Raw genomic sequence first — 23,833 nt, forward strand, 5'->3', positions numbered from 1 at the left:
GGCCATTTTCTCAGAGAAAAGGTGGCGCTCATGCAGTAATTGGCAAGCAAACACAGGTAGCAGAGAGTTGGATCGTTGATGGCAGCGATGGTTGATTGTGGAGGTGGAGGAAACAAGAAAGAGCGTAGAGGGAGAGACAGAAGGCGCATAGAGTATTTTGTCACTACTGGCTTTGATGCTGGTCAATAAACAAGCATTATTTATTTGTATACATGCATGGATAAGGTGTGCATCAGCACCGTGCAGCCATAGGAGACTGAGCCTGCAGCTCAAAACCCAGGAAAGTCATGGGGTAAAAAGCAGGGGGAGAGGAGGGGGGTCATTAAAGTGAAAACCAGGAGCCACATGGGAGGCAGAATTTTAAATGACTCCCCTTGTAGCAAGACCAGCCCAACAGAAGGACTAAACCTCTCTCCCTCTCCCTCTATCCATCTCGCTCTCTCCCTCGCAGAGATGCAATTAATTCGGATAGAGCGTGCCAAGTGTGCAGAGATAGAGCGAGCGGGATGCGCCCTCGCACATGCCGGAGGGAGGACAGTTTCGCATTCCCCAGAACAAATACAGATTTGGGGCTTTCGGTCCAGCACGTCGTGACCAAACTTCATCTCATCATTTCCACCTTGTCTCTCAGAGTTTTTCGGCGAGAGCTCAATCCTTCAGCAGCCCTGACAGAAAAAAAAAAAAAACTCCCTCCCGCCTGCACTGCTGCAGTAACACCACCCAAACTTTTTACACCTACCACGCTCACAAGCCAATCAGTTAAAAAATACTGCATTAACCCAGATCTTGCTGTGAGAACATGGAAGTGGAAAGATTTCTGTTTTTTGATTGCTTGATTATATCCCTCCTGTTACCCAGCTGTTGATATTCCTCAAGGCCAGGATCGGGGGACTGCAGGTGGGGGAGCCAGGGGCCGGGGATGGTGGTGGTGGAGTGTGAGTCATGTCATGGTACACAAAGCACGTACCATGCAAAGTGCAGGAGGGAGTGTAGCTCAGGGCCAGGGAGGCCATCGATACCAGGGAAATTGATCGTAATCAACCAAGTTACAGAGACTGAGCAGGGATTGGCCGACGACTATCTTTCCCCTCGTCTCCTCCTACTCCCTCCTCTTCCTTTTCCCTCGTCTTCTTCCTCCATCTTATACTATGTTTCCTGATGCCGTTTTGCATTCGGGTTGAAGAAAGAATTTTGTTGAAGCAATCAAAAACAAAACATGTAGTGACAGGTGTGTATGTTTGCTCATCCATACTTATATTCTTTATAAGTTGATGTATTTTTTTTTAAGCTTCATTTTACAACTTGTCTGAGGCAATTTTCTTGTGGCACATCCTCTCTGTTAGATGGAACCGAATCAAAAAGGAACCACGCAGGAAGGAAAAAAAACAAAAACAAAACATGCTTAAAAATCGGCCGCGTCCTCTCCGCTGTGGTGGCTCAGCTATAATTTCTCATTTGAAGACAGTGGCATACCTGGCAGTGCAGCTGCACCGTTAAAAACGCTGGCCCAATTATAGCATATCACCTAGCCTTATGGTTTCCATGGCTGCACGATGCATTTTCCCGCGGGACGCACCGTGGAGAAACGAGTGTCTTATCAACCATCACCCTGGTAATAACACTCCCTCCAGCCTTTGCCGCATGTGTCAGACCTTAACGAGAACCCTGGGTGAAATCTCTCTCCCAGTCCAGCCACAGCCATTGATTTGGACTTAATCTGTTCCTACGCGTCCTCGTGAGTGTGTTTGTGTGTGTGTGTGTGTGTGTGTGTGTGTGTGTGTGTGTGTGAGTGAGAGAGAGAGAGAAAAAGGGAGAGTATGCATGTTTTTGTGTGTGTTCGGAAGTGTACGTGTTTATGTTTGTATATGATTTAGTGCATGAGTGAATTTCAAACCTTGTTTTCTTGTTCTATTTATGGTGTGTGTGTGTGTGTGTGTGTGTGTGTGTGTGTGTGTGTTGTATTAATTTGGCTTTTGCTACACTCAAACAATTCCCCCCTGCACACTCAAAGGAGCATTCATATACAACACACAAGCATGGATCTTTGCTTCATAATTGAACCGTGGGTATTATATTTTTATATCACGCTGTGGTTGATTCAGTAGTTTCTATGTAGAGTGAGTAGCAAATCAGCGGTGATGAAATAAACCAAGATGAAATGAAAAATGCCTTTTTAACCCTTTTAGATCAAGTCCTTGACCGTCTTGTGCACCTGTTTAACAATATATGCAATCTATTTCTTAATATTCTTGAATCAATTATGTTTTCTTCTTGTGAAACAAGATATGATGTATGCTTATGTAAACTACACAAACCAGTTTCAACCAATAATATCACGACATCCATCCATCCATCAATCAATCTGCAACTTTTAGCTGCACATACATGGGATTAAGTTAGCTTGCTAGCATCAGCATGCTATCTCAGTTTGTCTTTGTTTACCCAAAATATCATGGTTACAGGCAACTGGCTGGGATTTATTCATTCTCAAGTACGTATGACAGCTCCAGATTATGCACAATGCACGCATCTTATAGTGGACTGTTTAAACAACTATAATGTTACATGGAGCATACAATGGGCTTCATCTTTCGCTCTGTGACGGATAGTCTACTCCAGCAACGTTACACTGTCTTTCCTCTTTGTTATCATCAATAAATTATCAATGATCAAATCAAATTCCTCACAGCATTGTATCCTGCCTGCCTATCCAACTCGAAAATTCGTCCCAAAACTAGCCAAGATACTGTTGACAGCATTTCAGCTGTCTGTCTGACTGTAGGGTTTCATTTTTGTCAGTTAGGCAGGGCCGGCGCATGCACTCTAGGCAAATACAATGATGCCGCCCCCCCTATTTGCAATGTACCATACCAACAATAAACACACAATATGCCATGTGCATAGAGCAAAAAAAGGATCAGTAAATGCCAATACGCCATACACATAACACAAATGGTCAGTGCAACGACTACGTGCCCAAAGTGTCACAATATCAAGTATGCACAACTCTTACAGGCATTTTGTGAATCCAAATAAAGCAACAAAAAGAGCTTCACAATAACTTCAAAAACCTGGTTTGGGATCCTTCACAGGAGAGTGATGACAGCACAAATTTTCAAAATAATTCAATTTCAGCGTTTCAATCTCCATATAACCAATGCTAATCTCTCATTATACCTCTTTCTTGTTTGCGATTGTGCATCAAACACATGACTGATGGACTGCAACTAAATAAAGCTTACCTTTCAGGAGTGTACTGATGTCCAACTCTTTCAATTCATGAAAACTTTTTATATGCTTCGCTGATTATTCAAGGACACCTGACATATTTTTCAGTCTTCAACATGTCTCTTAATTTCTCTCACTTCCAAAAAAAGTTGACAATAGAAGCAAAAGGTAAAATTCTTGCCTTTTCAGACTCTCTCCATTGGTTAACATCCTACTATAATGGCACAGAAAACCTTAAGCCAGTAAGGTTACTTGCTCAGCCCACTGGCCAAGACATATATGTGGAGAGGGCATGTGATTTAGATGGATGGAGGGCACAAAGGTATCAGGACAAATGCACATTTTAAACTGCAGCGAAAGGTGTACTCGTTGCTGGAAGCCCGCGCACAATCGCGCAGCGCAAATACCGATTAAAAGAACGGCTGAGCATGACCAAAAATCAGCAACATTAATACAGTAAATGCGCACAAACCAACACAACAGCATAACCAGCGGTGCTGCGTAAAGGCGCAGAAACAGACACAAATAAACAACTGAACAGCATGACCAGTAACACTGCGTAAAGTGGCACAATTAAACAGCGGCATGGCCCTAAACATTGCGTAAAGGTACATAAATGCGCACAAAAACACAACAGCAGCACACAGTCACACAAATACGCACAATACTGAAAAACAACATTATAATGTGCAGCAATGACCAGCAGACAGGAGATACACATGAAAACAGTCCACTCACCCTTCCAGTCAGTGCTGCTCAGCTCCTTGTTGACGCTAACGGAGACGCCGTTTTCCCGTGAAGCGGAATCTCCTCAACACGCAGTCCTTCCGGTCATCCATGCATTTCTGGGCTCAAGTCCTTTTCCAGTTAAATTAGCTTTGCGCGGATAAAGCAAAATCCTTCGGTGATAGCGGAAAACATTTTTTTCAAAGCTGAAGATAAGCTAGCACGTGCAACTTCTCGGCTAGCTGCTGCAGCTAGAGGTCGTCATTAGCTGTAGCTCTCTCACCTTAGTTTTAACATTTTCATACACCCATTTTAAATGTAAAACACAATACTACTGCCACTGTTCGGTTTTTTTACTGTTGTTTTTTTGTTTACATTGCTGCTTACGTTTCAACCTGTTTGAAAACTTGCAGGTTAGCTGGGCGGACAGAGACGTCATATTGGGCGGCGCACGCCGGGCCCGTGCTTTAATTCACCTTATTCACGCGCATTGTTTTGCTCTTTTTTCAGAAGACACTCAAACTTGGCGTCAGTCAGCCAGGCTGCTATTGGCTCGTGAGAGCTGGGGGCGGGATGTCGCTTCCTGTGCGGTGTGATTGACATATGTCTCAACAAAACATTGTGTTCACAGAAAGCATACCCAGCTGGCAATTTTTGGTTCTAAAATCGTTCTGAGAATTGTACAATACAGACAATACATTGGTAATGTCTTCAGCCACAAGTTTTCTTTTAGTTCCCATTGTTTTTGTTTTTGTTTGTATTAATATCGTTAACATCACATTACATTTCATTTTAATTGTTTTTAAATTGTCTGTAATCTCAGTCCTTAGTAACATGTTCTGAATGTTGCTTTGAAAATGTTCTTTCTTTGTTCTCATGTAACATTGTGGGAACGATTTTTAAAAAAACCATTGTATGATCTGTCACCTCTCAGCATCAACAAAACATCCCCAGAATGTTGCAGTTATAACATTGTTAACATAATCTTAGTCGGCATTTAACCTAACATTAGGAACATTATTTGAATTGATAAACATCCTTAAAGCGTTCTTTGAACATAAGATTAATATGTTTGCTTTAAAACATTATTGCAGCTTGTAGGTGACACTAGCCAATGTTGGGGGAACGTTCCCTGCTAGTTGGGTAGCCTAGTAAGTTAGAGGCCTGCAGTTACTGCTATTGGTAACTCTGCAATTTCACTCATGAAAAGTTGTGGGTGTTTTTACATTTCACATCGAAATAAATCAGTGCATCTTGTTGAAATTATCCTGTTAATTAATTCAGTACCAGTTCGTTTGGCCCATACGCTCCCAAACCCTCCATAATCAACTGCATGGTCACTTGGCAAAACTCAATATGCACAGAGTGAAGCTGGCAGCAACCACATGCTACAAAGACTGAGTCTCTGTTGCAGGTTAAAAAAAAAAAAAAAAACGCTCTCCGCCTATTTCATGCATTGCATTCATGCCCCAAGTATTTCAGCCATAAGTCTTTTTGCAGAGAATGACTATAATAAAAAAGTCATCAGCTATCATGAGGTTAAAAAAGATTTATTGAGAATTATTTAGTCAGTTGTACAGGCTCAGACTTGATGACTCTTGTAGTCCAAGGCTGGAGCAGTTTCTGGCAGTGTGCACTGCAGGAGCACATCTCAGTCTGCCCAAGCATAATAACAAATACATATTAAACCAGCTATTTAAGCTCTATTCATTGATGGACCCGTCCTCCTGTTTGCCCCAAGGCGGTGTGCCTTTGGTTCAGATTTGCATCAGCTGCTTGGAGGTCTAGTGTATTATAATTTTCATAATTGAGAAACTTCAATACATTTTTATGAGTTAAAATACACATTGTAATGGACTGTGTGTGAATCAAAACATCACACAATCACTGTGGTTGTTATTCATGGCACCTTAGATGTAAAAATTCTAGTCTGTTATTTTCCATGTTGATTAGAGCTTCTCCTCAATGGACAAGCATTATAATACAATTTTATCCTGGTTATTGACCTGTGAGTCAATTTGATTGCATCAGATGTTTAAATAAAGTCTAAATTGTGTTTTACTAGGTGTGTGACACAGGTAAAAAAAAAAGCACAAAATGGCTTAAAGGCCCCCCCAAGCAAGGTCACTTGTAAGTTGTGCTGATCCTCTGTAATTTTCTCTCTGATGAACATGCCCTCAGACATCCCTAAAGCACTGCTGCTTATCAATAATATATTCAAATACTAGAAACTGACTGTGAAGGAGGTCTGCAAGATGTAACTTTTATTTCACTTATTAATTTTTATCATAACTGGTAGTTATTGACTGTTTTGCTTTACAGTGGACATTACTTTATTATACTGTGATACAAAGAAATAGCTTCACCTAAAGTAAAGGTTACTGTGCGGTTAGCTGTAGTATTACATTCCAATGAAAGCACAAATATCATCATAAAAATACCTTTAACAGAACATCTCAAGGACAAATTCCAGATCTGTAGTGAATTGTGCTTTAATTTAGCCACTTTTCAAATTACTGAAGATGTATAGAGCCATAATATAGTATAAAAGTGATTATTTGTCCCTATAAAGACAGACTATGAAGGTTGATTATGTGTAATATAACTTCTCTGGTAAATGTTTGAACAGGAAGTCGTATTACAGCTCCTCACATCACCAGTTTTTATTGTAATAATGTCAACGGGACAGGCAGCAATGAGAGCTCAGCATGTTATTTTTAATAGTTAAGCCTAATAGTCACCACTTACAACAAGAAGTTAGAAGTACTGAGACTGAACAGCTCTCCACAATACACAGATTGTCACCGGCTCTTATTTTTAATGGTGTTTCACTGAAAAAAAAAAGGAAGAAAAAAACAGAAAAAGCCCTTTCCTGATTCCATCTGTTTGGTGCTTCAGGTTAAAAAGGTACAGCACATTTTCAAATGAGACCTCAGTGTGTGTCTAACAATTGACGGTGGTTTTAGTTATAGTGTGTGTTCATTGAGGCAGTATTTAGACATTATGTTTAATTTTTTACAGTTTAGCCCCGAAGCAAGAAGTATTCTGCGCTATTTTTGGATTTAATAAGTACTCTATGATGCGACAATCTCACAACTAAAATGGAGTTACTGCAACTATGATACACATGTTTGTTTTTTTAAACGGCAGCACAGCCAGATATAGTTAGGTATGTGTCAGCTATACATTAAAGAGCACAAACACTGTTTTTGTGCTGCCGGTGACAGTTTTGTGTTTATCATAAATGAGTGAAATCGATACTTTCTTTGAGAGATACAAGCAGCTCAAGGTGATTTTGTCTCAAACAAATATAGGCTGTGTGTGTGGAGAGGTGCGTAGGTGGACCGTGGTGGTTGTGGTGATGGTTGTTGGAGGAGTAAACACTGTATTCATTCATACCCAAAGTGAGAATCGTCCTTTGCTATTTAGCACATTGACCTCAATGCGAAGTGTGATCTCACTGGGAATTCAAAGCTATTCTCATGAAATCATATATGTGCAAGAATGTGTGTCATCTATTACCTCACTTAGGGTGATTTGTGAGCAAACCTGGCTCAAAATGTACATTAAACATAACCAAAATAATTAAAAATGTCCAATTAAAAATAGTTTATAACAAAAAGATAAAATACATTTAGTAGGAATTTCCCCAAATTACAGTTATACAATTAACCACAAATAAGGTATCAAGCATTAAATGTAGTTTTCCTTCCCTGTTAACTTTTTTCTTTCCTCCTTTGACACAAATATGAATGATGACAATACAAACCTCATTTGTATCATGCACAGCTTCAATAACTTCCAATTATTTATCTCCGATAGCATATGACAAGTTTCACATGTGATCAGCATGTGTCTTAATTGTCGCAAAGTGAAAAACACTGCAGGGGGAAAGGCATCCCTTCCAGGTAGTCCTGTAACAACAAAACAGGATTTGCGACATAGAACATTAACACATATTGAGTCGTAGTTATCTCTGAAAAAAGTTATGACGAGGAAAATATATTGTAATTTCTCTATAGCTGTTTTTGTTATTAGTATGCTTGTCCATGGAGTCCACAACCTGCAAAGATTTGTGTCATCAGTGTTCTTTCTTCTTTTTTTTCCATACTCAGTTATCAAATCAATAAAATAGAGAATGCACCAATTTCAGAAGATCAATACTCAGCAGGATTATTGGCTATATTGATTTCTGTGGTTCACCGTGACATCATTCACACAAATGGAGCACTCTGGAAAAGTGCTTTGTCACTTAAATTAATGTTTAGTCATCTGTTTTTAAAATGACATGAAAACTACATCTACACTTTCCATAATACCAAAACAAGTATTTGTATAATATGTGACTTGTTATCAGTGATATCCACATGGCTTACCTGTTTAAATTTTGCTGCAGAATTTCTATAGGCTAACTATAGTTATAGACATTGACACACAAATGTATTCTAAGGGTATTTATACAACAGTTATTTCTAAATTATGTTACTTAATTCATAATAAAGAATTAGACCAAATAGGAAAAAAATCAATATGGCTACCTTTGTTGCTAAAGCAGTTGGCATAGCAACCAGTACCACAATCTTTTCTTTAGAAGGATGACCAGAAGTACATGAGATAAATTTAAAAGTATTATTTTGGATTATTCTGATAATGTGGCAAACACTGTTTACCAGTAAACCACTTCATTCCAACATGAACAAAAAGGGGCACAGTCCAGAATACACATTTTCACGCAGTTACATCATAAATGACCTTTGTTTTTGCTCTTGTTCTTTGCAGAGCATGTGGAGAGACAGGTAAATTGTGAGAACCCTAATGAGAAAAACTTTTAAACCCACTTTCCCTCATTACACAGAAATAAACATTTAACTAGTTGGCTAACAGTCATATATTTCTGACATTTTAAATTCCCAAATTCTAAGAGTATGGCAATATTAATGGGGTAGCGCACTGTGTAGTCTTTGCCAAGCAATTTGTATGACACTGAGATGTTTTATATGTTCATACAGCAGATATCATTCTGCTGTTGTTTTGTAAAAATGTGCATAAAAACTTTAGGAAAACATTTCTATGATCATCACATATACCACATTGTGTTTTTTTAGTGGTTGCACAGTAAAACAAGGGTCACTGCTGCCTCCTCAGCACTGCGGCCTATGTACTCACTTGCAAAGCTCATGTTTTTTTTTTGTTTTATTTCTTCCTGTTAGTCACATTTTACGAGCAACATTCCTCCCTCCTCAACAATTGGACTGCATCAGTTCCTGCTATCTCCCCGTTCGAAGAAGGTGGCGAGCGAGCCGAGAAGGGGCCAGCCTGTGCAGGGGCATTTGGATGGGGGAAGGGCATGTCTGCTGGCAATGAGGGTGAGTAGATCAGTGCGGCTCAGAGTCTGTGAGGCGGTGATAAGATTCCAGGATTTTCCCAGTGTGACAGGCCTGCTCACCAAGCCGTACACCCCTCTGCATGAAGACAACCACCACCACCACCACCACCACCTGACGCCCCCTGACACCACCCCCCGACCCCTGGGCTGCTACACCTCAGCAGGCAGGAGCAACGGTCACCTGCAACCACACCTCAAACTGAAAATCTTAATCTTGTTTTTTAACGTCTCAGGTGTAAATGTGAAATAAAAAGTACATGAACGAATTTCTACTTTCCAGTCGTGTGCTTCCACTCTATACGCTAGTTGTGCTGTCTCTTTCTTTCTCTCTGGCTCACTTCTCTTTCTTTATCTCTGCCTCCTCAGTCCCCCCTCCCCACTCCCTCTCCCTTGGATGGCAGGTCAGGCAGTGAGCTGTGCGGGCTCAGAGGAGGTAAGGACGCCGCGGTGCACATTAATAATGAAAGGCCTGAGCCACCCCCCCACCACCCCCAGACACACACACACACACACACACAGACACACACACGCACGCACGCACGCACACACTCCCCCCATCGCCATGGCGATGGCACTAGCCCAGCACTGTCACCGGGGGGGAAGCTGGGAATATAGCTACACTCTCCAACCCTCCGCTCGCCAAGCTGATCACGAGCTCGTACACAAGCCCACCATACTGGGCCTTCCACCGCGGATATTCACTAATTAAAAACACTCAGCACTACGGCTGCGGCAGAAATCTGCATCTACTTCCCCACCTGGATATGAAAGAGTGACTATGGAGCTGTGAAAAAAAATCACTGAGAATCATCACTTAGCAGGAAATGGAAATTCACTCTAGTGTCACAGACCCGAGGCATTAGAATCAGTAATTACACTGAGACCCATGTGAGATTGACCACATTTTGGAAAAGGTTTTTTTTTTTTTTTAAATCAGCACTGCTTTCACTTTTCTATGTCTTTATCCAAACTCCCTCCTTCTCCATGTATTCATAACACATCCAGCCCTAAACACTTTATCCACGCTTCTTCTGGATAGCCTTAATAACTCCAAAGACAAAACTTCCCATCAGTAATCCATGACTATTAATGATTTTCTGACTGTAAATGTCACGCAGGCTGAATGTCACAAAGATCTTAGTGAACAGGGGAAATCATTGAGGGGAAAAAAAAGACATTTGGGAGGATTTTCAGGAGGTTTCATGCATTTTTGAAGAAACACCGCAATCAAAATTGTTCTTATTCAAACATCTTTTTAAATCATTTTGGTTACATTTTAGCATGGCAAGGCTCCATCAGTCATTCCACTATAGGAAGATATTACATAGGCAGTGAGAGAAATATCTCAGTCAAACCAAGGACATCATGGTGATCCATACCACCACCTGATTTACTTATAATGAGTTCTGCTCGCGTCAGGATCTCAGGAATTTTCCAACTATAAAAGAAAAAGGAACATTTTTTTTTTCAAATCATGGAAAATTTATACTCAATGTTTCTTTCTGTCAAACCAGCTGTTTTCTGTCAAAAACATGCAAATAGACAAGTAGACAAACATCAGAATTGTCGATTTTGACACGAATACATGCATTCCTTTTTATTCACAAAACCAGTCCAATTTTCTAAACGAATACAAAGATTGGTTATTTTTAAAAGCTGTAGCTACCCAGCAACATAACAAAATCATGAAAATATAACAAATAAACAAACAAATTTAAAAAAAAAAAAAAAAGTAATCTTGTCTCAGTGCGTTCAGTAGGGTAGACTCAGAGCAAGTGCTGTCTCTTAGTGCTATTGCCCTGAGCATTATTGGCACATGCTCAGTAGGGCCACAGTAACATAAGGCTGCCAGTTTCACAAAAGGAAAAGTTTGGAAATGCAGAGGAGGGCTGATTGAGGGGATTACAGTAGTGACAGCTCTGGCGAACAGCATCTTCAACCCGGTGAAGCGTCTCTGGAGATCCGCCCAATAACATGACTTTTTTTTTCAGTTTAAATCCGAAATGAACATCACAATTTGAAACATTTTTCTTTGTATTCCAAAGACAACCAGCCATCTGTCTCAAAACTAGACTCTTCAACCAAAAGAATCAGAAAATAGACAAAGGGTTTAAGTAACGCAATGGTGAAGAATTACAATAATGTTTGCCATTAGCCACTAGTTTTGAAATATAGCTGTAAATTTACATTCTCTACACAAGTACTGTATCTTTCCACACATGAACAACATTAACACCAAACACAGAAATAAGTTGATTGTCCACACTCAGTCCGTCATTTCTGTTTCTGGCAATGAACAGTTCCATGTTTAAGCGACAGAAAAAAACCTGCTGGAAAAAGGACAAAAGGTACCAAAATGGAAACATAGAAAAGGGAATGAAAGTTGCCATAGATGCTTTTCTTTATGCTTCATTTTTGGTTCAAGGAATAAGTAGGTGCATCCATTACCCGATTGATTCTTTTTTTTTTCTGTTTTGTTTTTTTGTTGCTTTTTTTTCTATAATTTTATTTGTTGCTTGTTTGTTTATTAGCCAGTGTCTGTTCCGGAGACAATCCAGGAGTTGGCATTGCACTTGATGGCAGAGCTTTGGGTAGGGAGTGGAGGAGGAGTCCTACTGGAACCACCGGAACGCCGCTCCTGTAGGAAGCATCACCTTCTTGGAGAAACAGAAGATAAGCAGGGGAGGGCAGGGGAGAGGAGGGGGGAGGGAGAGAGAGAGAGAAGAGGAGGTTGGAGTTTTTAATAAAAAGCAGCACATTTTTAAAAGAGTTTGCAAATATAATCCCAAATCCACCACCTCACTGAAATGCTTCAATTTCTTCACACCTTGCCAGAGGTGCAAGTTTAGGGCGAGAGCTAATGACTATTTGGGCGCTTGTTTTTTGCTTAAAGGAGAAGTGTGCGGGATCTCAAGCTGTTCTCATGCTTTGTTCACACGTTATCAAATAAAAAGTAATACACCAAAATTCAGATATATATTCCATGTAATGAGGAGCCATTAATTTGGGCCGCGATCACGTGACCAATGCGCTGACGGGAGTCAAGAAGAAATCAGTTTCGAGCAGTCTAGTTAGGAGGTAGGTTGGGGTGGTGGGATGCATCACAAAACACAAGACTTAACCCCCTGAGACTGGTGTTTGTGAGTCATTTTAAGGTACGTCCTCACCGTGTTTTTTTTCCCTTAACATAACCACAGTGACTTTACTTGCCTAAACTTAATCATGTTTTTTTCTAGACCAAACCTCCGTAACTATATGTTAATTACGTACGTCGATGTAAAGGACGTACTGTCATTCGTGGGCTGCTAATTCAGTGGATATCATACAAACTGTGTGTCAAGCGTGAACTCCAGGTTAGAATTTCTTTTTTGTTTATTGTTCAGGAGGTTTTTACCAGAAGCCGAATTATTCGTAGAGGCCTCCTGAAAAAAGCAGTTTTATGTTAAAAATCAGTGTTTCTCAGCTAATGTTTGGTTCACTGGAGACAGGTCATTTGCCAGCACCCGCTAATGTGTCTATTCAGTAACTTAAGATCCAGATGTTCAGGACGCTTTTACTAAGAGCCGAGTTATTCAGAGAGGCCTCGTTCTCGCGAAAACAAACTGACCAGATGACTTAAACTGGTAAAAACACTGAATAAATCAGTTTCACATTAAAAATCTGTGTTTCTCTTATGCTGTTTGGCTAGCCTAGCACCTGCTCATGTTTGCTTATTCTCTGATAACTAAAGACCTAGATGTTCAGAGGGTTTTGACTGGGGGCTGAATTATCTGCAGAGGTCTCTTCCTCTTCTAAAAAAAAAACAAACCCAGGTATTTAAACCGGTAACATCACTAAATGAAGCAGTTTAACATTAAAAATGATTGTTTTTCCAATGCTGTCCGGCTTGTCGCAGAGGGGCTGCTAACTGCGGGGGCCGATGTGAAAACACGCAAACGCAAATGGCCCTTTCTAGAGCCAGTATTTGGTTTGTCCGTTCCAGGTTACTATGGAAACATGGCAGTGGAACATGGCAAGCTCTGTGGACGAGGGCTCGATCCCCTATGTAGATATAATTTTAAGATAACGAAAACACAACAATTATAATTTTCAGGGGATTATAAACCAAAGAAAACAAACTTATTGTACTGCATTCCATTTCTGCCAATATATTCCCCTAAATCTTACACACTTGACTTTTAAAATGTAAAAACCTGAAGTTATCAGAGCCCAGAGTAATTCTTCAAATTGCTTGTCTTGTCTACCAAACCAAAAGCCAAAAACATTTCATTTGCTATGTTACAAAACAGACAAAAGCAGATAATCTTCACATTTAAGAAGGTGAATGTATTTTTAGTTAACAAATGCCTTAAATGATTAACATCCAACAACTAATCAATTAACTTCTATTCCACTCTTTTTCCCTAGATGAGTTTTATGTGTGAAATCTCTACATCCTACATTGTCTGGCCCAACAGCTGCCCCCCTTCTCTCTCCTCAGCAACAGGAACGGGCTTCAGTCCTGGCTTCACACAAAACCCGATATGCCACATTTATTATTTAGCCGCCACACGCGTTGCTCTCCCACACCATCATCAATGATTGTGCCGCTCTCACTCCTCTCTCGCTGTGGTTATCTGTGCCTCTGATTGCACCGAGCAGGAGTGGCACACATGCATGTAGCTCCAGGGCTCAGCAGCGGCCTGCCAGTCAGGAGATAGAGAGGCGCTCGCGGTCCCTGGAGCTGCAGCGCGGCTGGCGTCCTGCAAAGTGCAACTCGATTCTGCAGCAGCACGGATTCTTCCGTTAGCCAGCTCTGCCTGGAGCGAGGCAGGAGGAGCTCGGCAAACATTTATGCACCCACACACACTCTCGCACCGAACCAATATGTATTCAAGTACAGTCACACACCTCCACACACAGTGGCACGTTAACCGACACTCACAATACACCCCCGAAATCACACCAAACAGTGAGAGTGTTAAACTAAAATTCTCATACGCGGTGGATTCAGATTCAGTTTTCCATCAGACGAGGGTTTAATATGTAATTATATACACAGCCATACAAACAACCACATCCTGGATGTACAATATTCACATGCCCTCTAAAGAAAAAAAAATCAATCTGAATTCTAATTCATTTTAATAACAAAATATGGTGTAACCTGGACATAATCAGACTCAAAATTTTGTGCGTCTTGTTGCGGCACTCTCTCGCACAGCTGCAGTGAATTTATGAGTTTCTCAACAAAGGCGTCAGAAGCAAATAGGCCATTAGTTCGGAGAAGTTTGTTTGAAACCAAAACAATACCAGCCCTAATTACTTTTTCAGGCCCACTTAAACCATTCCTCTACCCTTGAATCAGCGGTACAGTGTTCTTTTTGAATGCTATTGTTCATATCTGGACATGAAACTGAGTGACAGCGGGGTTCGTGCACTGCAGGTTTCATTTACTTTCATTTTGAAAGTTAACTCCCGCTGACAAAACTGAAACATTTTCGCTCGGGTAAAAAGACTTCAAACAAGGTAATTACTCCGGTGATCTCAGCCAAATATAGCCCACACTGTGCTTTATTTGTTAAATTGACTCAATCGGGAATAATCTGACAGCAGAGACACTGAATGCCACAGTGCTGTTCGTAGCCCACATATGCATGTGCCAGTTCACATCAGCCTCTCAACTTCATATCAATTTATCAAAGTTGTTGCAACATGTTTTGGAAATTCTTTCTGGCTCAGATGAATATTAACACGGACCACAAACCTGGAGATATTGCCAAAATTATTATATATTCTGTGTGTTAAATATCGTTGGCCTGCCATCCATTTCTGTGATGACCTTTCTACAGCAGCGCTCAGCTGTTAAGAAGACAGTCAGAGGGCAGCAACATCTGGCGCTGCTGCAGATGGCAAAAACCTGGTAAAGGCCGGACTGACCATGACGTAATGTGTTGGAAAGAAAAAAAAACAACACATGCTCTTGAACTGTAAATGCTGTTTTTTTCTTCATTATCAAACATGAGCAATCAATGGAAAAGTGGCAGCAGTTCAGGAACAGAAAACCTCTTCCTTCACCAGCACTGATTGCTGAGGTTCAAATGGATGGAATCCACGGGTGTGAAGTGGCCAATCACTATAATCGATGGATGTGTTTCTTCAAACAAGGCTAGCGCATTTGTCTTAGCATAACACAAACACTTTGTGTGTGACCTACAACAAAAGCAAAAGAAGGAACTAACTTCCTCTTCCACCACAACCTATAACGGTCCTTCGTTGTTGGGTGTTACTGATGCAAATTCCTGTAAACCACTTTAAGCCATCACAGATTCCTTTATTCGCCCCAGGGCGCCAAAGAGCCTTCTGGTTCTTGTTTTCACGGCTTTATCATCAACAATTGTGAGGATTCCCTTATGGACTCCCACAAGAAAGAAAAGAAACTTACAGAATGAATCCAATGCATCTCTTCATGCAGCAGTGCATGTGGGATGTTACACTGTCTGCTGCTCACAAGGAGCAGAAAAGTAAACCTTTAAAGCAGCTGCATCAAAACACCAATGATTTCCAGCTGGCATAAACACTCCTGTTTGTCTGGCTGAAGGGGTGAAGTGTTTTCCTAAGCCTGATCTCCCTTCCAGAAGTCAATGAGGATTGATATGTAAATACGCTGCTACATTTTCTATCACTGAACCAATACGTACATGTCGTAGCCAAGGCAGGAGCATAAACACACACAATCTGATCTATTAGTTCAACCCGTAAATCCTGTATTTATTATATTATACACGACGCATCAACGGTATAAAAAGGGCTTCAGCTGATGATCACTTTCTAATCAATGAATCTGCAGATTATTTTCAACAATCAGTTGACCGTTCTGTCTTTGACAGTGGCAGAACTTCCTACAGACGGCACAAGTGGCCACCCAGAGCCCCCACTCATTTGTTTATTTTTCAAAAAATGTGAATAGAAGTAAAATAGGAACAAAAGATCTAATGATAACTCTCAGTCTGTAGTGGAGGAACCATCTCTAGTCCTGGAAGTTCACCTTAATGTGTTCATCACAGAGAGTGATCATCACAGTCAGAACATGATAGAGTACTGATGGTGCAGTCGAGTGAGCATGGAGAGCGTTAGAGTGAGAGAAAATGAAAGGTAAAAGCCATCCAGAGGGCAGCACAAAAAAAAGACAAAATTTGCAACTTTACACATACTGTATTCTTGCTTAGTTTGTTATTTAATAATAGCTAACTTGTTTCTTTGTGTAATTTTTCCAGTTAGCTCCTGTTCTTGTGATTCATAAATCTAAATAAATATGGCGGTGCCATTGGAAGCTTGCCTCGGGCGCAGAACCTGCTAGGTCCAGCACTGGACTTTGAAATACTAAATGCTTTGAAACTGCTGTTAAAGTAACGGTTATATGTAACAAAGATGTCTGAAAAACAAGTATTGACATCTAGACCTGTGGTTCCCAACTGCTCAAGCCACAAGGTCCAGATTCCTCCTTTGTCATTAGTTCAAGTTCCACAAATTAAGTCAATTATCATATATTCAATTCGATTTCACAAAATGTAAACAATGTGTAGAACACAAATAGATAAAAATATTGCAAGAATAAATAAAAATGTCATTTCAAGATAAAAGCCGTGCCCCAAATTTTTTTGATAAATTTGGCATGTTCACAAGTCACTTGTGGTCTATTCAGAAATGACCCACGGCCCACTTTTGGACTGCGACCCAACAGTTGGGAACTATTGGTCTAGACAACTTTTGATAGTTACAAAATCTGTGTTCACTAAATGGACTTTAACCATTTTTTCCTTTTTTTTTTTTGGTTTTACCAAACAATAGGGCTGACTCTTTTTTGTGTACAGGCCTGTTTGCTTAATGCACTATAATCCAGAAGGCAGTCTCCAGCACAGCACCTCACTGCCGTCTCCCTCTCTTTTTGTCTTCCTTACCCTCCTCTGTCCACTTTAACTTGTCCCTCTGTCTGCCCAGCAACTTGCCCACACATCCATGTGTCTCGGTGTCAGTCTGCGTGCCTGTCAGTTTGCATGAGCCTCTTCTGTCCTGACTGTCTGGTGCACGGTGTCTGGGAGGCAGGAAAGACCACGAGGGAATACGCTACTCCCATATCAACGTCTGATACTGGCAAAGTGGCCCCCAACGGACAACACAAGCATGTTTGGGTGTTAAATGATAACAAAGAAGCTCAGTCTTTGACACAACCAATGAATTGTATTAAAAAATATATTATTCTTTAGGCAGAAAAAGACTTAACTACTGTTGTATCGTACCATATTTTCAAACATCGCCCGCCCACTGGTACAGTACATCCTGAACGTACGTTGACATACAAGTAAAAACAAGATACATTACAACTTCCTAACCCTGACTCCTTCGTTCTCTCTGTGTTGAACACCATCGCTGAGACTGACACCACTGGAGGGTTTTCAGACATAGAGCAGAAAGGAACTGCCTTCCCACTTATTTCTCTCAAATGTAGCATTCCCAGAATAAATCCAGACATCTTCAGCCAGTGAGCTATGAGGTGGCAAAGGCCTCAGCATGCTAACTCCCCCTCACTTGCCAATTTTACGCTCCTCTTTGAGCTGCCATGAGCTTTCAATGGAAACCGTCAACACCCTTAAAATAAGCACACTGCTGCTGCTGGACTGCACTTGTGTACCGACGCGTATACGCGCACAGGCTCGTACAAACATAAACCTCCATGCAAATGCAGAAAAACAAAGCCAAACACTCTTTACTTGCACACGAAAAACAGTCAGAACCATCTGACAAATTGACCGCAAGACACACGTTAAATAAGACATCATGCCCCTTTAGAGATTGCACACTGAGTGTAACAGCCGCAGCAGACGGGGACGTGCTGCTCTATCTTTGATTGGAGGGGAATGTGACACTCAGGGGCTGTTTGAGCTACAGCTGAGGCTCACTGCAGTTAACCGCGGACTCTGAAAGCCAGGGCCATCTTCTTTCTGGCACAGGTGCTGCTCATGTCACTCTGAATATACATTAAACAGGAATTTCCCTTACAGCAGCCTTGTTTACACACAATAAAAAATATATAGGGTAATTCACATTATTACATCATCTACGTATGGGATTTACTGCTGAGCCTTCGCTCTGTCCTGATGCAGCACATCCTACATGAATCTCATCCTCTGACATTTAGCCCGCACTGATGACATCACGCTCACTGACAGCGCGGCCCAGGCCATATTCTCTGATCTAATCACCTGCTGAACAAGAGCTGTTGACTTAATAACAAAGCCATTCGAGACAACTACTAGACCACTAATGGGAAATGTATGAGTGCATGAGGACAAATAAAAAGCAGGCAAAATTGAAAATGCTGTACTGCTGTCAGAGCTTTGTAAAGGAGAAAAAAAACACTGATACAGTGGTATTGTAGAAAATCAAATTTGGGGCAAAGAGATAACAGGTTGCGGAAGGTTTCTGGACTGAATGAGAAAATTGGTCTCATATTGAGGTGACTCCTAGTTACTATCCAGGTGTGGTCTACATTTTGTCTATGGTGTTGTTATGCACACGTCAACCCTTTAAAACCTAGAGAGACTTCAGTTTTTTGTTTCATTCAGATGCTTTTCTCAAGTATTTAAACCTTTCAACCCTGAGCAAATTGGTGCAATTTCTTTCAAAAGCATGGGAGAAAGGCAATGAGCAACTTGGGAAGAAATGTTCCACATATTGTAAGAAATTTGTAGATTTAGAAAACGATTTTTAAGAAGCCAGGGAAAAAATGTCTGGGGAAAAAAAAGTAAAAAGCTAGGAAAAGAATGCATTTTTACAATTACATTTTTACAAAATTATTTTCAATTTTAATTTTAAGCACTTTTTCCCAGGCAATTTTGTTGCTTTTTTAAAAATCTTTAGTTTTCCTTTCTCTCTCCCTCTCTCTCTAATTTTCAGGTAATTTTCTTTTCTTTTTAACAATTTCTTGATCATTTATGGGTAATTTCCTCGTTTGCTGCTCATTGCCTTCTTCCTATGTTTTTGAAAGAAATCAAGCCAATTTGCTCAGGTTTCAAAGGGTTAAATTTACTTTATCATTCAGGATTACTTCTACTTATATGTCAACATTGAAATGGACACATATAAAAGAGGGGATTGAGGATCCTGTGGTAGAAAATTGTGAATATCTAACACTTAGTTTCCTGCAGTCTGGTGAATCTATATGCAGAAATCTGCATCTTTGCCGAGGTGAACAAAGAATCGAAAAACTGAGAAGAATTCTTGATGAGATGAAGTCATAGGAGGTCACAACAGCAAAACTATAAAACATCTAACATCAAAACTAATATCCATTTACAAACTCTTATACAACTGGTGCGGAAAATCCAAGTTTCATTTATCCACGAGTATGCTCAATACTTCCAAAACATATGCAGTTATGCTTAAATTATACTATTAATACACTTCTGCAGTAACAGTCTCAGGCATTATTTTACACCTGAACTGTTATGGGGAGTAATGTTTTAAAGTGTTTAAAATAATAACATTTCAGCAAAAATGCATGTGTTTGGGAAGCAACGAGCATACTACTGGATAAATGAGACTTGGATTGTGCTGCATGAGTTCTGTGAGAGTTTGTAAATGGATGTTTTGATGTAGTTTTGCTGTTGTTAAACATTGCTCCCTTTTATTCCAATTAATCAAGAATTTTCCACATTTCTGGATTCTTCCCTCACCGCGGAGGAATGCAAGAAAAACATTTCCTTCACATATTCAATCTAACTCGGGGTGAGTAACTGACAAACACATTGATAATTGGGGAGATAAGTATTCCTTTAAAAAACAAATTTAACAGTGTCAGATCGTTTTTCAAAGATGTCCAAAATGCACTGTTAGGAACATGACTAAGAGACTGTTTATAAGGTGACATCAGAGGAATATTACAGGGATTTCTTTGTCACTGTTGTTTTATTTCATGCTGTGGGTTGTCAGGTGGTTGAGGTCATGGTTTGATTCATGCTTTCTGTGTGGGTAGATGCACAGAAGCTGCACACTTTTGGCACAGATGTTTTTTGCCTCTCCAAACTCATACCTAAGACATTTAGTCTGTCTGTGCCACTGAACAAACTTTTAGCTCTCTAAAAGAGCACTGCATCTTTGTTTATCTAATGTCTCATTTCATCTGTTGCACACCTAGAATGCGCTTGCTGTTTTCTCAGTTAATGAGACGTGAATCACTAATGTATTTTCATCCATTTCTACTTGGTAAATGGATCAACTTTAGTGAAACATAATCCAGATTTCAGCCAAGTGAATTAATAAAACTATGTTGTGCTCTGACTAACTAGTTTTTCCACACAGTTTGCTTTTGACAACTACACCAATTTTGTGCAGACATCAAAATGACGGTATGTAAAGAAGTGTTGCCCACACAGCAAGCGCAAACCTTTAAAAACACAATATTCATTAGTCTGCTATTGTCATGCTGTACACGTTAAATTAAGTTTCAAGCAGAGATTAGGTGTCTCATTTCTGGCTTGAAAAAGGGAAATCGCTTGACAGACACATTAAAAAAATTAGCGAGTACTTTAAGATGTCAGGAGTACAAAATGTGATCAAGGTACAGTAATTACAGGACGTACGATTACTAAAGTCAATAATCACACTGCTAATATACTTGGTCCTTGGAGGCTTGGCAGGTTTATGGTACCCTGGAGTTTCCTTGATACGAGGTGGCCACTGGCAACATCACCAGGCTGACGTTTCAAGCAGTATGATGACCTATATCAACATCAGCACTCATGAATATTCAAGCCCCCTTGGGTTTGGCATCACTGGTGTGAACGACTGGTATTAGGCTAACTGCCATGACAACATCAATTGCAAATCATAAATTAAAATTAAATTCCTTTCTGTTGCAGACGTTGAGTCGTACCACCTACATAGCGAGCTGACACATTACACCATTTTGGTGAATCATCAACAGAGACAAACGAAACCTCTCATTATTTGCAGCCGAACAATACAACAGTGAAAAACAACCTGCTGGCTCAGACACATCAGTCTCAACTTCAAAGTCAGGTGTTTTCAACCATTATGGTCTACACAAATCCTTCAATTTTGCACCATCAAAAGGACCTTGCCACAATTCTTGAATGTCTGTCACTGTCACACAAATCATGTGTGCTTTTGATTATAGCAAACAATATTCAAAATTTGACCTTTTTTAACTTTTTTTTAGGTTTTATGTAATTTTTTGAAACTTCTTTTCTTTGTGGTCTCAGACGCTATTTGTTTCCATTTGTCAAAGGTAGGAAAAAAATGTTACCAAGAACATTGTACAAATTAGTGTAAACATCAATCTGTGTTTTCACCTGCCTTACAGCACAATGACAACATATTTCTGACAACAGTTTAAACAGTGTTTATCTGTCGATGTAGATAAACAGTCATTACCTACACTGTGATGGATTACCTCATAATGCCAGACATATCTCCACAGTACCACCAATCACAGTTGCCTTGGGTGACAATAAGGCCAGGATGCAGCGAAGGTGCAAATTTGTGATAAATTTGTGCAGACGGTGGGATTTTTGTTGTTTTATAAGTTAAGTGCAGGCTACACTGTGCGACATGGACCTTAATCACCTTTGGTACGACACCAAATTTGATGTATGCAGACTGTGTGATGACAACACCTACTGAATGGCAGGCTATGACCCATGTCCACTGATGTCAACACACATAAACAAAACGTTGCCAGTGTGCGTCATCCATCTATGAAGCCTTCAAAGCAAGCCCTTGCTATAGTGGCATTTATGTGTGTCGAAAAAAGTGTGGTGGAGGAGGAGAATGTGGACGTGGTCGTGGCTGGGGGAAAGGGGCCAACTTGGCACACGGGTTTTGCAGCAAGAGCTCAGAGTAAGTGTTAGCATCTATCAGCATTTAGCACGCACTAGCAGAATTACGCTGATCAGTGCATCATTTCATGCTGCATTAGTACGTAGGTCTTAACAGCAGTCCAAGATATCGTACGTTTCTTTCACGATGGTCTGAGAAAACCCAAAATCACACAGTGTATACCGGGCTTTAGGAGGGAAACATTTTTATGTCGGGAGATGAAAACTGTCATTGAAATGGCTCATTCTCTGCAAGAGAAAATTTCATGAAAAAACAGTGATGAACATAGGACGACATTGTGATTCAACTTAAATCAAAAAGACGGAAAAAATGATAATTGGTGCCCTAAAGGTGAGGAGCTCATTGGCCTCGACACAGACGGTTTGCTGGCTGTATGTGGCTCTTGCAGTTAATTATTAATGATATCACAGAAGCTCATGTGAGGTAAAACTGATCAGTGTATTGGTCAGTGTCACTGGCACATGCCACTGCCAGGGTACAAAGATGTGACAAACCAACTTTATCTGGCTGTGTCAGAAAATGGATCAGCATCAGGCATGAGAGTCCTGCGAGACAGAGTGTGGGGTTGTCGACTTAATCATGGAAGATCTTTACTACAATTCACCGAAAGAACAAAGCAGGCGCACGTTATTGCACAATCCACATCTTCATGAAAATGTGCCATTTTCAGCCTGTAGGATGTTAGTTCGGAGGTTGTTCTTGTTTTTCCCATAGCAATAGAGATTTAGAAAATGGTAAGATATTTATTTTGAAAAAAAAAAAGCAACACTTTGATGTTATTGACAGTTAAAACATTAGATAAAACTAAGTTTAATTTGTGGCAAAACATGTTAAAGATTCCTGAAAATCCATAAATTAAGCTTATTTTGCTTTCAAAATGATGTCACACTATTTCACTCAAATTTCTCTGATAACCAGACCATGCCCTTTAAGGACCACTTTGCAGTGGATAGCTGAAGTCAGCACATGGAGATTGAACAACCAACGTTTCAGCCCACAAACAAGCGGCTAAGCTGTCACCCGCGATCAACATCAGAAAGAGAAAGAAGTAAAGCCATTAGCAGTTTGAAGCACAGATCCAGTTTGTGTCAATTAGACCAGAGGCCTCTCCACTGGTTCATGTTCACACTGTGTTACACATCTATCAATTTATTACGCAATGCCAAAGTGACACCATTATCCATTGATCACAAAAAGTTTATTTCCTTTGAGATGGAACATCTGCTGAGATTGATTTCATGATTGGTCGTTCTGTCATCACAGCCGGGGTTAGTTGGGCCACTGAGTGTGACGGAGGTAACAGACAGGAAGTTTGCAGGGCCATTTAGATGAGCAGGAGTGTCACCGGAGAGAAGGACAGCGGCAGCAAAGAAAGGGGGGGGGGGGGGCATGTGCCACACTGACACCTGGTGCTCCAGATGACAGCTCTGTGGCCAGATGGACCTTGTTACATGCACACACACACAAACATACCCACGCATGTACACACAAACACATACTGTACACACATTCACAATTACTGCCATTCTGCCTCCACACACACGCACACACACACACACGCACACACTTTTTTTTCTTGCGATTACAGCATAT

General features: G+C 40.5%; 1 protein-coding gene across 4 annotated transcripts in view; it reads right to left on the minus strand.

Annotated features, from left to right (window-relative positions):
* Positions 1–10,903: 10,903 nt before the first annotated feature.
* The window catches only part of cxxc5a (CXXC finger protein 5a), a 46,131-nt gene continuing 33,201 nt past the window's right edge, over positions 10,904–23,833 (minus strand). For 3 of the 4 annotated variants that reach the window (XM_088088183.1, XM_042499492.2, XM_088088182.1), the window contains one exon: positions 10,904–11,997. In XM_088088183.1, coding sequence (XP_087944309.1) covers positions 11,953–11,997 — 45 coding nt within the window. In that variant the 3' untranslated portion in view covers positions 10,904–11,952. The remainder of the gene's footprint in view (positions 11,998–23,833) is intronic. The other variant, XM_042499494.2, reaches the window with a different exon arrangement.

Source organism: Plectropomus leopardus, chromosome 15, assembly GCF_026936395.1.
Source record: "Plectropomus leopardus strain MGB_pleo_1.0 chromosome 15, ASM2693639v1, whole genome shotgun sequence".
In the NCBI taxonomy this organism is placed as follows: domain Eukaryota; kingdom Metazoa; phylum Chordata; class Actinopteri; order Perciformes; family Serranidae; genus Plectropomus; species Plectropomus leopardus.